Genomic DNA, 14,483 nt, shown 5'->3' on the forward strand with positions numbered 1-14,483 from the left:
TGGATTTCTCCGTGACAATCAGTATAATAAAAATGCTTAAAAAAAAAAAAAAACCACACACACACTAACTAGCTTATTGGATGCTTTAATTTTCTAAAATCATTCTGGAAATTCAAAAATTAATGTATTTTTTAACTTTTTGTTCAAACCACTAATTTTAGCTCATTGTTGGTGCCAATTTTGGAATATTTATATAGTAAAGTAGTAAGGCAAAGCTCATCTTGTGCAGCATTTAAGAGCTTTCATATGCTACAAGAATCAAAGAAATATGACATTTCCTCAAGGAGACACTCAAGTTAGGATTTAAGTAAAAATTAAAACCCTTGAAACACTTTTTCTCTGGATGAAAAGTATCCTATGTCTTTTTTGCCCTCCTGAGAATGTTTGTGCAAAACTTCATAATAATCAGTTGAGAAGTTCAGGTGCAAAAGCGTATCATACAAACAAAATAATTTTTGCATTTATAATACAGTAAAACCCCTCCTAACGGACACCCTTCTTATGCAGACAATTTTTGATTCTCCGATTCCAAGGCAAATAACATTATTGAACAACTGTCCTGCAGACACCACTCTATTGTGGACAAAAAAATTTGTCCTGTTAGTGTCCGCATTAGAGGTGTTTTACTGTACTTAACGTAACATCCAATAATACTTTTCAAAAGTTTTCCATTGTGTGTGATTGAAAAACAATTGACGTTTCTCCATGTTTCTATATCCGAACAAATATTATCAGACTTTCACTAACTAGTTTCTTAACCACATTATAACTCTCTTTTTTAATAGGTCAACCCATCGATGGGCCAATGAATGGACCTGCTCCTGCTGCTTGGGATGTTGTAGCACTTCCTCCAGAATATTTCAAGAATGGGAAATCAAAGATGGAAGTGCCACACACAGCTTTTGTGAAGCCCTGCCATACATGCGTTGGGAATTCCCGAGTTCGTTGTGATTCGTGTTTTGGCAATGGCAGAGTGAGTAGCCTCATTTTTAAAAATCAGACTTAATATAGATTTATCGCAGGGTGTGGTTACAGATATGCGGAAAGCATTGTTAGGTGAAATCTATCAGGGATGGACTGACACACCGCGATACTCCCTCCCGCCTTTGCCCCCTCAACTCAGAACACCTTTTTACTTTCTTCTATATCTAATATATAGAAGAAAGTATTGGATTCGTGCAAATTTTCGAATTTCGAATTTTGACGGATTCGAACGTTTTGAGGTGTGCTGAGTCCATTTCGACCATTTTTGGAAAATGTCTGTCTGTCTGTGTGTGTGTGTGTGTGTGTGTATGTATGTATGTGTGTGTGTATGTATGTGTGTCACGTCTGTGTGTGACCAGTTTTTTGTGGCCGCTCTACAACAAAAACTACCGCATGAAATCGAACGAAATTTAGTACACATATGTGCCCCTATGTGAACTTGTGCCCATTAGTTTTTGGCGCGAATTCCTCCAAGGGGGGTGGAGCAATGGGACGTTTTTCGAGTTACGCGTGCATGCTATTCCTCAGGAAGTTACTGGCGGAATCAAACAAAATTTGGTCCATATGTTGCCATTAACAGGAGCAGGTGCTGATTCAATTTTGGTGTCAATAACTCAAAGGGGGGTTGAGCTATAGAACGTTTTTTTGTCGTCAATTGTGACTGCTGTATCTCAAGAAATAATGAACGGAATGAAAGAAAAATTTATCGACAAGTAGCCCTTAGTGGGTATAAGAGCTGATTTTATTTTTGTGTCAACAGCTAAAAAGGGGGCAGCGCAATCACCCGTTCTTTTTTTCCATTTTGAGTGCCCTATCTCAAGAAGTAATGCTACGTTCTGGTTGAAATTTAGAATATATGTGAATCCATATGTAAACAGGCTTTGGTTCTATTTTGACGCCGATCGCTCCAAGAGGTGTTGATTTTTTTTTTTTTGCGAATAAAAATATTTTTATTAATGCAACAATAAGAAAGATAAATCGTAATAGATTGTCGTCTGCGTATTTCTCGTGATTTTAATTGTATGGAAATGATAGGAAATATTATCTCAATGATTTAAAATTTTTAACTGTTGCCATCTTATGTTTGTTAACAAATAAAATATTTGTAATTCATTCAAGCAAGGCTTTTAAAATAACTTTCAATTTTCGCTCTTTGCTTTGCTTTTGCAATAATTCAGACATTGGGATAGTCGTCAAGTTTTTGCATGTGTCATTTTGTTTTCGTTGGGAATATTGCTTCCTCGTCAAGCATGGGGAGGGATCAGAAAAAAAATATATATAGAAGAAAGTTTCGTGATGGCCACAACATACTAGTTTTATTAAGAAAAAAATATTTTATTTAAATTCGTTTTATTTTTTCGTGCAATTTCGTTATTGTTTTTTTTTTTTTTTGAGCTCACAAATCTGTGTGACTTCAATTTGCTTTTTTTTTCTGTTCTAAAAAACTCGTAAACCTGTGTACTATGGTTTTTTTTTCCTTTACTTTTTTGCACATTTTTTTTGAGCAATCACGATTGCTTATTGTTCTCACTTGACAGTCCTTGATGTTCCGGTTCCTTTTTCAGCTTGGACCAGGGCTGCAGCACCACCGTCCACCGGCGGCGGCGCGGCTGGTCCTGAGCACTGTCCCCCGGAATCCACTTTTGCTGGGGGGGTGGCGTCTATGTCCTACACATGCATGCTCATACACAGTCGCCTACGCGCGCACGCCTTTACGCACATACACACGCCTACGTGCACACTCGTAAGTCTACACACGCATGCATACAACTATATACACATAAGCACCCAGGAGGAGGGACATGCTTGGGCGGGGGAGCCATTTCTAGAAATAATAACTCTAACCAGTAGAGTCTTGTCGCAACTCGTGATTGCGAAAAACATAATTTGAATTCAAAGTTTCGGAATTCAAATTACAGTTATTATTTTTTTATTTTTATTTATTTATTTATTTATTTTTTTTTTTTTTTTGCCCTTTGAAGGCCAAGTTTGGTGCCCACTTTCGAGACCCAGTCCGCCCCTGAAATCTCTTCATATAGTCATAAATACTGGAAATTGTCAAAAGCTATTTTCAAAAAAAAAAAAAAAAGTTTTCACTGAAGTTTAGGAGTAGAAAAATGACAAATATAGACTATATGCAGCAAATATTTATGGTCATAAAAATTGTCATACTCCCAAAAAAATTTACGGATTAATTTTTTTAAAACTTCATTTTGTTATTACAAGTATCTAAACCAAAGTTTAGACTAAAATGAAAAAAAAAAAAAAAAGAAGGAACACAAACAAGATTATTTTGATATCTTGTTATAATAAATTGATTTTCTAAATCATAATGATGCACAATCACTCATGTTGCATTTTCAGTCATATCAAAGGGTGGCTTGATTATGTACATTTGTAGAAAATGGGGTGAGAGTAAAGGTAAGATACATAATCACTCATGTTGCATTTTCAGTCATATCAAAGGGTGGCTTGATTATGTACATTTGTAGAAAATAGGGTGAGAGTTAAGGTAAAGATATTTGCTAAGCATTCTACACTCACTGCCAAAAGTTAAGCACGGAGAGGTAAATGGATAAGTACTGCTTTGATTGAAATAAAATGCGACAGGGAAGTAGCAAATATGTTTATGCAATGATCAAAACAAAAAATTACATATAAAGATGAAAACAAAAGTAAATTTTCATAAATTATAAGATGACGTCATATCGTAATCATTTAAAAAATATTGTTTAATTTAAAACAAACAACAAAAACTGGCATTAATAGGTTATGTCAGCATCCCTTATCTGCATACAAAATTTACAGAGTGTAAACATGCTTTTTATGAGATGATCAATCACCAGAGAGTCGAGTAATCGCCCTTCCTCATGGAGAGCAGTTTCTACCTCTGTGAGAGTGGCTGCAGATGGGAAACATGTACTAAGGGCAAGGCCGAAGGCATCCCAAAGAATTTCAATGGGATTAAGGTCGGTTTAGTACGCCGGCCAGTCCATACACGCAATACCCTCATTCTACAGATAGTCGTCACTGATGGCAGCTCTATGGGGACGCGCAATATCATCTATTAAAATGAAAGCAGGACCTGCTGCTGCAGTCTTATTGTGATAATAATCTGTACAAATGCTGTTTGCTAACAATCTGCTCAATATTTCTAGAAGAAAATTAGTTAATTATTTGATATGAATTTTGACACGTTATTGTTTTGGACTCTAGTTTTGTGTTTGAAGTTCAAAGTTTTACTAGCTAAATTGTAGCATATGAGCTTGGGAAAATGTAATGATATTGACATTACAACAGTGCTAGTAGGACAGCACAGCTGTAGTAGGAAAAGCATGTTTGGGGAAATTCACCTTTTTTTAGAGTGGATGTCACCAGGGCGGCATTTCAGCATTTCATTTGGGGGGGGGGGGGGGTCAAGTTTCTTAAATATGTATTACCCTAGTGCAGTCCCAAACACACATTAGCTAACAGGAAGTGTCATAAAATTGATTTAATATGAATAAAAATTAGTGTTTAGAAACATTTAAAATTTTGATTTACTTTCTAGTAAGTTATCCTACAAAACATCTTGATACTAAAGTTTTTATACCTTTTAGCAAAGATTAAATGCATGATTTTTAGAATTGGGAAGAGCAGGAATTGTGTTACTAATCTATCAGTGCCCAGTATCGTGCTGTTTTGCCTCCTGAGATATGAAAAAATGTTTCTCTACTAGCTGAGCTGATTGCAATAGGGAAGTTGCAACCTATTAAATGTTCATATTTTGGCTATTGGATATTGTTAATTGACCCTCAAAAGTAAAAAATTCACCATCGCCGAATTTTAAAACACCGTGATTGATTTTTAATGAATTTTTAAAAATCCACGCGCAAAAGTGCGCTCTTCTGAAACGTCACGAGCTTACGTCAAAGGGCGCTAATGGGCAGCCTTCCGCCGAAGATCCCTTGTTTTGGCTAGGGACATTTTGAGCGTGCTGATATTTTTATTTTTTAGAAATTCAATAATTCTTTTGAACACACTATGGAGGCCGGATTCGTTAAAGCACAATCTAAATAATCTTCCTCAATTAACATCAATTATGATATTCGAATATTTCCGAGAGAATGAGAGGTTCAATGTTCCAGAAACGCGAGAAGTTAAATGCGAGGAGATAAGCCTTTTACATTTCGTCTTTGAAGTCGAATATGCACGACCTTCAGCTTCTCCCCTATCGGAAGAGCGTGTGACGTCACTTCCTATGCCATTTGACGTCACAAGCGCTTGAACTTTAAAAATTAATTTAAAAAAAAATACTTATCGTATCACAAAATTTTTTTCACCTATGATGTTCATACATGTTACTCTATCATTTAAAAATCGAAAACTTCCCTATTCTTAAAAAATAATTGAAGTAACAAGGTTATGTATGAAAACAATTTTGTATATCTTGCTCTTCAAAACCATCCAGGCAACTTCAGAAACTATTCCAGACTGATGAGTCCATAACAAGGACGAAACTGCAGTCTCTTGATGTGATAACCGGTCTTGTCGGTATAGTGCTTGTAATTTTTCTTGCCTCATGCTAAAATTTTTACTCTTAATTGAAACAATTTGCTTTTCGTTTTCAAAATCCTATCCAGAGGATCTTGAGCCAACCATACAGAAAAATAATTATCATCAAATCTTGTGTTAATTTCACTCGAAACTGAACCTCTTATTTCATACAAAATATTAAAAAATCAATGTTTGACTTCACATCATGTGGATTTTTTTTTTCTAAATTTGCTCGGAGGAAGAATTTTTTTGAAAAGTTTCATGCTTCATTGAAATGTACGTCTATGTAAAATCTATTTTCAGTTTCAATTGTAGATTGAACAATGGTAATATAATGCACAGATCAATTGCAGATTGAACTGTGGCTTGGATAGTCCGGAAATTAAGAGTTGCGGACTTAAGATGTTTTGATAGTAAAGCATTTTTCAAAAACTATTCTCAATACAAATTGAGTAAAAATTCAAATGACGGCATACATGCTAAAGAACATGAGCTTTTTTCACCATTGAAAGAATCGTTTTGCAATAATTCTTTCAGTTGTCAAATCACTGCTTTGAAGTTATCGAGAAATGTTTTTATGGTTTTAAATCTTGAAGACCATCTTGGGTGACTCTGAGATTGCTTAATTATAGAGCCCCATAAAAGGTATTTGTTGATATATATTTTTTTAAATTCAATAATCATATGCATTTTTAAGAAGTTTCTATGAAAGCATATAATGCATTGAGCAGCTGAAATGTGTTTCTAGCAGAAGAAAGCGATGAGCACTCATTAAATAAATATACCTCTAATATTGGACATACCATCGTTACACTGGGCACACATATTTAACCTGTATGCGGAAATGTCTTCTTTAGTTAAAATTAACATGGTTGTCTATCAGCTTTCTATGCTCTGAAAAGGTCGGAAAATACTTCATGAATTTATTTACTTCATAAAGTTATCATCCAATTAACGAAAAACACTTTTTCTAGTCTGAGAATGTGTCGAGCTTCATCAAATAGTTACTAAGAACCAGTGAGATTTTTTAAAATGAACATCGATTTTCGACTTACAAAAATGGAATTCACCCATTTTCTATCATTCTATTCAAAAAATTTGGGGGTGCGAACGCCCCTTCTTAACCCCCCTATTTGCCGCCCATGGATGCCACTGTTAAGAAATAATTATTAATGTTAATTTGTCTTAGGTTGACAATACAGTTAAAATATTAGACAGTGAAACCTGCCTACAACGATATTGTTGGGACCTAAAAAAATATTGTTATAGACAGGTTATCGTTACAGACAGTTTGATTATTTATGCTGAGAATTAGTGGACCGTGGAAAATATTGTTATAGACAGGTTTATTGTTATAGACAGTATTGTTACACACAGGTTTCGCTGTATCTTCAGAAGGTACTAAATTAGTTCAAGTAAAATGTTTGGTCTTATGTGTTAGTAATGTGTCTTTCATAACCTTTACTGATAATAAAGCTGAAAGTCTCTCTGTCCGAATCTCTGTCTGTCAGGATCTATGTGACACGCATAGCGCCTAGACCGTTTGGCCGATTTTCATGAAATTTGGCACAGCATTAGTTTGTAGCATGGGGGTGTGCACCTCAAAGCAATTTTTTGAAAATTCGATGTGGTTCTGTTTCTATTCCAATTTAAAAAAACACAATGATGGACGAGTAAATTACGAAATTATCATAACGTGAAACCGTAACATAGCACAAGCCAATTGGCGAGAAATTCACCATACATTATTTGTAAATATACAAGCGAACCAGAAGACCGTTTAATTTTTCTACTACGGGCAAAGTTGTGCTGGTACCACTAGTAAAATATATTTGGCCATTCCCACTGAGTATCCCTCTGCATATAAGTAAAAACTCTAGACACAGCTCACTGATTTTTGTTAGGCCAAACAAGGTCAGTTTAGATTACTTATTCCAAATACAGTTTTAAAAACAGACATTTATCTGTGCAAAAAGATGTTTTGAAACCAATTTATGTTACATTGGCATGAGTTTTTCAATAGTAAACCAACTACTTCAGAGACCGCCCCCCCCCCTCCTCCCGTCATTCTAACCTACAGCATTGCATTACAAAATTATTATAGTTGTGTGCTCTTCTTACATTTAAATAAAATATACTTTATAGAATGAATGTACTTGGTGCAAAGGACGTGGCCGAAGGACTCAGTTTGATCGTGATGAAATTTGTTCTCCCTGCAATGGTACTGGCTATAAAAAGTGAGTAAAATTGATGAATCCGTAAGCTTCGCATGAACTTTGTGCTTTTTAATATTGCATATTAGATACTTTCAGAGATATAAGGCTTTATTTTCTGTTATAAATGTTACTTTGAAAGACCGAAACCTGGTAAATGTAGACATACTCTGGTGAATGTTAATTCTTACATAGCAAAAAAATCGGCAAAAGACCAAATATTTCTTGTGAATCACTGGTAAATGTTGACATTCTCCAATTTTCCACAGCAGTGATCAAATCTTCTACATTTTCATATCCAGGGCCGTAGCTAGACCCGACTTTCGGGGGGGGGGGGGGGGGGGTTACTTCTTTTATACACACACACACATATATATATATAATATATATATATTATATATACATATATGTGTGTGTGTGTAAACTTTTTTTAGTATTAAAAAAATAAGAGGGAGGTGAATCTTACATACTTTGGAATGGAATGCCCCAAGTCCGATACTTGTGTCAAACAAAACAAAAACAAACAAATTTTTTTATATTTTCTAATGTTATGGAAAGTTCAACTTCTTTTTCTTTTCCCTCCATTTAATTTAAAGAAAAATTTTCTAGCAACTGTCTTGTCAAAACCAGTCAATCCAAACCAATGAGCGTGTTCCGTTCATTTCAAAGTGATTGCAGACTGCTTAATTTAGAGGCTAACACACATCTGCAAAAGCTGGCATCCCTGAAAGCTAATAGATACTTCCATTTCCGCTTGGTTGACTTTCAATCTCATCGGTGGTCAGACTATAAAGACTATTTTTACTAACTTGGTATGCACTAAAAGTTTGAAAAAATAAAAAAAGACTTCTTACCCTCAAAAAGTGAAATTGCTTTTCATATCGTTATATTTATATGTTGCTTTTTATGTATTTACATTTATGCTAATTTTAAAGCAGTTAATAAAATTTGAATAAAAGAAAATAGGGAAGAGATATAGGCGGTAGAAAGTTGTTCGCTCAAAGCTGCATACCATCTGTTCTTCTCTCAAGTTTCTATTTTTAATTTTATTATCTGCTTTAGAATTTACATAAATATCTATTTGAGAGAGCAACAGCAATTTTCGAATGTTATAAAGAAAAGTCTTTTTTATTTTCTACTTTTTAATGCGAACCAACTAACAGAAATAGTCTAGATTCATTTCGTTTTTTAACATTTTATTCGCGCACTTTCTTGGAGAGTAAAGTGGTGAAATTCACAGGTTTGACTTTTAAGATGAACATTTCAAGTTCATGGTTAAAGATCATTCAATTTAAAAGCCATTTCACTATGTTATCTGGATTAGTACTGTTCTTTGGTTGATCTCGTTCTCAAAGTTGTGATTCCTTAGAAAACCGAAATGATAGGAGTAAAAAGAAGGTATAAGATTTTTTCAAGTGATGAAAAAAGGAAAATCGTAGAATATTGGCCAAGTTAGATTTGCAGCAATTGCTAACCTCAAGAGGATAAATAGTGAATCCAAAAAAAAAAAAAAAAAAAAAAATCAGGAACCAAAAAGCAATAAGACTTTTTCTTGAAAAAGATATGCTTAAAGTTTCTTTTACTGTCAAAATGATTCTTTAAACTTGCAATAAAGCACTTAATAATGTAATAATAGAATAAATACCTAACAAAACTAATACAGAGGAATTTTAATCAAGAGCCCACATTGTCTCTAGTATCGATTTCAAATTTTCACCATCATATTCCAAATTTCTATAAAGTTTCTTAAAGCACCTGTATCTCAAAACCTCTTTATCTCGATTTTTTTCTTTCCTGTAAAATTCGAAATATACAGATTCGACTGTATGCAATATTCCCACTACGCCACTCATAAAATTAAACATATTTAGCAATTTGCACAATCGATGACGAAGAAAGGCTACATATACGTGGATACAATTCAATCTCATTTCTAAAGCGAAGTGTCAAATTTCAGTCAATTATCAAAAAATTGTCATAGCAGAGGGAGGCGTCTTTATGCTTGAGGAGCAGATTTTCAATGGCATTGGGGGTGGGGGAAGCGAAGTGAATTTTTGACCTTTATTACTCAGAAAAAAATCGTTTTGATTTTTTTCTTTTTCTTCTTTTTTTTTCTTTCTCTTCTCTTTTCTTTTTCTCTTTTTTTTGAGACACACGTTTCAGGGGGGGGGTGTCCCCAAAACCCCCCCTTAGCTACGCCCCTGTTCATATCATTGCTTACTTATTCCTCAGAACTCAATTCATAATTTTGAAAAAAAAATTAAAAATTAAAAATATGGCCAATATTTCTTCTTACAAATTTTTATACTCAGCATAGCAACATAGAATGTCACAGGGTGTTTTCACTCGTTAAAAAGAACAGAACACTTTTTTGTTCATGTATATCAAATGAAACATTGGAAAAGTTATTGACTATCAAGTCTACAGAAAAAAAATCTTGTTGTAAAATATTTTTTTAAAGATATTTCTTGGAACAAGCAAAGTGCAACCAGTGCTTCTTTGAACACGAAGGAAATAGGAGATTTATTTCATTAACAAGTATTTAATCTTTATTAATTTGTGCTGTGTATCATGATTGTATAATGTTTCATAAGAGGTATTTCAAATATTTGAGTTATAGTAGAATCCCTTCATCCGTCTCGCTCTGTACTCGTCCAACTCATTATTCACCAAAATTCCAGTTGTTATTCGTATGCTTTCTCTACGATTCGGATAGTGTAACTTTATTATTGGTCGAACCACACGGTCGCTTTAGCTCAACAGCTCAGTTTTGTCATTCTTTCTGTATAAGATCTTTTGAATCAATTTACTCTAGCTTTGACAGCTATGAGTAAAGCTTTGTAATTGCAGTTAAGAGTCTATAAATAACAAAACAATTGTCAAAAACATTATAAAGTGCACTGTGTGATTCATTGATTAAATCTTTTATATTTTGAATCAGTGGCGCCCACATGAATTTTGCAAGGGGAGGGTCCAAGATTGAAAGCCTCATTTTCATATTATGACCCAATACGTCGTTCAACATATTGACTTGATTTTGTCGATTCGCGAGGACGGAAAACAGTAAAAAATAAACTATTGAATAAATAATTAGCATTTTGTAATGAAACATACTTAAACAAATTACCAGAAAGCAAAATAATTTTACACTTTTACTTTTCTTATAGTTAAGAAATGGATTCAGCAAAGCAAATTCATCGTTGTAGAAGCACCATATGATTATAGAAGTTCATAGACTCTCATTTTAATCTATAAATACAAAACTAAAAACATCGTTATTATAGTGTGTTCATTTATAATCACCATTCTACTTCTTTTAGGTCATTTTTTGTAGGAAAAGTGCACAATATTTTTGAAAATCTTTTAGCATAAGATTTTATTTTTTCATTTATTAGAACTGAAATTATTGTTATCTTTGATTGGAAATATTTTACGTACAAAATACATAGAACCGTAATCAATCGGGGAAAAAAATAAGACCTATGGGAGGGGTTCGGACCCCCTGGACCCCTCCCTTGTGTGTGCCACTGTTTTGAATAATCACAATTTTAATAGTTAATCAATCAAAAAAATTTTGTAGGTGCTTTACTTGTGATGGTTCTGGTCAAGTAAAATGCCAAACTTGTAATGGCAAAGGAAACTTAAAAGGATATGTTGAATTAATTGTCACTTGGTAAGTACTGAATGTTGATAAAAATCATTTGATTCTGTTTATTTATACAAATATTTATGTATATACACACACCCTAAAGTGAGAATCTTCTGCCAATCAGTGGATTTTCACTTTTCCAATGATTTTTACTTTCTTCTATATCTAATATATAGAAAAAAGTATTGGATTCGTGCAAATTTTCGAATTTCGAATTTCGAATTTTGACGGATTCGAACGTTTTGAAGTGTGCTGAGTCCATTTCCACTATTTTTGGAAAATGTCTGTCTGTGTGGGTGTGTGTATGTGTGTGTGTGTGTGTGTGTCACGTCTGTGGGTGACCAGTGTTTTGTGGCCGCTCTACAGCAAAAACTATCGCATGAAATCGAACGAAATTTGGTAAACATATGTGCCCCTATGTGAACTTGTATCCATTGGTTTTTGGCGCGAATTCCTCTAAGGGGGGTGGAGCAATAGGACGTTTTTTGAGTTAGGCATGCTTGCTATTCCTCAGGAAATAACTGGCGGAATCAAACAAAATTTGGTCCATATGTTGTCATTAACAGGAACAGGTGCTGATTCAATTTTGGTATCAATAACTCAAACGGGGGGTTGAGCTATAGAACGTTTTTTGTCGTCAATTGTGACTGCTGTATCTCAAGAAATAATGAACGAAATGAAAGAAAAATTTATCGGCAAGTAGCCCTTAGTGGGTATAAGAGCTGATTTTATTTTGGTGTCAACAGCTAAAAAGGGGGGTAGCGCAATCGCCCGTTCTTTTTTTCTATTGTGAGTGCCCTATCTCAAGAAGTAATGCTACGTTCTGGTTGAAATTTGGAATATATGTGAATCCGTATATAAACAGGTTTTGGTTCAATTTTGGCACCAATCGCACCAAGAGGTGCTGATTTATTTTTATTATCATTATTTTTTAGCGAATAAGAATAGCTTCATTAATGCAACAATAAGAAAGATAAATCATAATAGATTATCGTCTGCGTATTTCTCGTGATTTTAATTGTATGGAAATGATCGGAAATATTATCTCAATCATAGACTAATAATAAGAGTGGACCAAGCTTTCCCAGACTTGCTGATGAAAAAACTGGTTCATAGATACATCATGTGACTCGTGGAAGGCTTGGCAAAAACTTTGGCGGCATGGTTGCTAGATGGCAGGATTGTCTATAGTTTGGCACTGGACATGTATTTTAAGACGTAATGTGTTTTTATTATAATTTTTTTTCCAGGTGCAGAGATTGAACTGTTTTTCTTTTAGTTATGCATTATTTCAACATTAGTAATTAGTTTTTGATCACAGTTTTCAGTAACTTTTATTTCATTTGGAACTGCTATGTCAGCGTTGGTGTGAACGTAATGGCATAAACGTTTTGTGTTAACGCAAAGTTAACACAAAACGTCAACACAACACAAAACGTGTTGTGTTAACGCAAAGTTAACACAAAACTAGGTCTATTCTTATTATTTCATTTGGAACTGCTATGTCAGCGTTGGTGTGAACGTAATGGCATAAACGTTTTGTATTAACGCAAAAATGTACTAATCGGTATCTAAAATTGAAATTGTAGGTAAAAATCTTACCGTTTGCCGATTCTTTTTGAGCGCTTGCATCTTCAATTGCTTAGAGAGTTATTGAAATTGAATAAAGAAAATGCACAATACTATCTAAACGAAAAACTCACTATATTAGCAATATTTGCAACTTAGAATAACAAATTTACAAATCGGACTCCATAAAAGATCATTCTTCTGTGTTCCATCAATTCTATTTGCTTTATTTCTCGCGGGCGTTGATCGTCTGCTACAGATCAACGCCCGCTGTTGCTAGTATATCCACCAGTCACATGGTTTGTTTTATGAGCAGCAAAAGGGTTGCCATAGCTCGGTCTATTCTTATTAGTAGTCTATGATCTCAATGATTTAAAATTTTTAACTGTTGCCATCTTACGTTTGTTAACAAATAAAGTATTTGTAATTAATTCAAGCAAGGCTTTTAAAATAACTTTCAATTTTAGCTCTTTGCTTTGCTTTTGCAATAATTCAGACATTGGGATGGTCGTCAAGTTTTTGCATGTGTAATTTTGTTTTTGTTGGGAATATTGCTTCCTCGTCAAGCATGGGGAGGTATCAGAAAAAAAAAAGAAAAGAAAAGAAAAATATAGAAGAAAGTTTTGTGATGGCCACAACATACTAGTTTGGTGTTGCAGCAACAAGTTAATTGCTCTAAAATGTATGTTACATGTTGCAAAAACAGTTTAATGAGGAAAATCTAAAGAGGTTCAGCCTCCTTTGGTGCACTGGTTTTATAGCCTTTAAAAGTAAAAGTTGAAAGACTATTTTCTGGAGTTGTTTATTTTGTAATTTTTAGTTTTCGTGAATGGCTGCACTCTCTCCATACTTTACACAAACACAAACATTGAGTCATTGTATTTTGATCTCTCTATTCAGTGCATATGTAAATATATATCTAAAAATGAATTTATGTAGAAAAACTGATATTCTCATTAAAACTGAAGACCCTGAAAATTATTTTCTTTTGACTCTTTATAGGACCAATCATATAGATGATTATATATCAGAAACTTCTTCCATGCCAAAAGAACTTGTCAGGGAAGTTACTGGGAAAATAGCATACGAAGAGGAAAACCCTCGGGTATGAATAATTCTTGTTTGCAAAATGTAATGATTAATTTTTACTTTAAAATCTGGTAAACCTCGAAATAAGTTTGTAAATTTTGATGTCCCCATTGAGTTAGAGTTGACTTTGTTTGATTGTATGGAAAATTTTAAGGTTCTGTTTATAGGAGGTTTTGTTTTGGGGGAGGGGGATAGCTCTTGGAAGAGGTCTTTGTGGCATTGGGGGGATGCATCCTTGCTCTTAGCGGACATGAACTCCCCCGTTTTAAACATTTGAAAAACTAGTATGAAACTCCTAAGAAAACAAAAATAATATCAAATCTATATTTTTTAAGATACTGCCAAAGGCTGGCCAAAAATGAATTCCAAATAATATTAAAATTTTTAATTAATTTAGTGTCTACAGTCGAGTCCCGACTTACACGAGGGATGCGTTCCGAGAC

At 34.0% G+C, this 14,483-nt stretch overlaps 1 protein-coding gene across 1 annotated transcript in view; it reads left to right on the forward strand.

The window, feature by feature from the left end:
- The window catches only part of LOC129220072 (protein SSUH2 homolog), a 44,952-nt gene that overhangs the window by 14,192 nt on the left and 16,277 nt on the right, over window positions 1–14,483 (forward strand). Inside the window, exons 7-10 of the mRNA XM_054854408.1 lie at window positions 786–973; window positions 7,666–7,757; window positions 11,314–11,406; window positions 13,954–14,056. Coding sequence (XP_054710383.1) covers window positions 786–973; window positions 7,666–7,757; window positions 11,314–11,406; window positions 13,954–14,056 — 476 coding nt within the window. The remainder of the gene's footprint in view (window positions 1–785; window positions 974–7,665; window positions 7,758–11,313; window positions 11,407–13,953; window positions 14,057–14,483) is intronic.

Source organism: Uloborus diversus, chromosome 4 (assembly GCF_026930045.1).
Source record: "Uloborus diversus isolate 005 chromosome 4, Udiv.v.3.1, whole genome shotgun sequence".
Classification (NCBI taxonomy): domain Eukaryota; kingdom Metazoa; phylum Arthropoda; class Arachnida; order Araneae; family Uloboridae; genus Uloborus; species Uloborus diversus.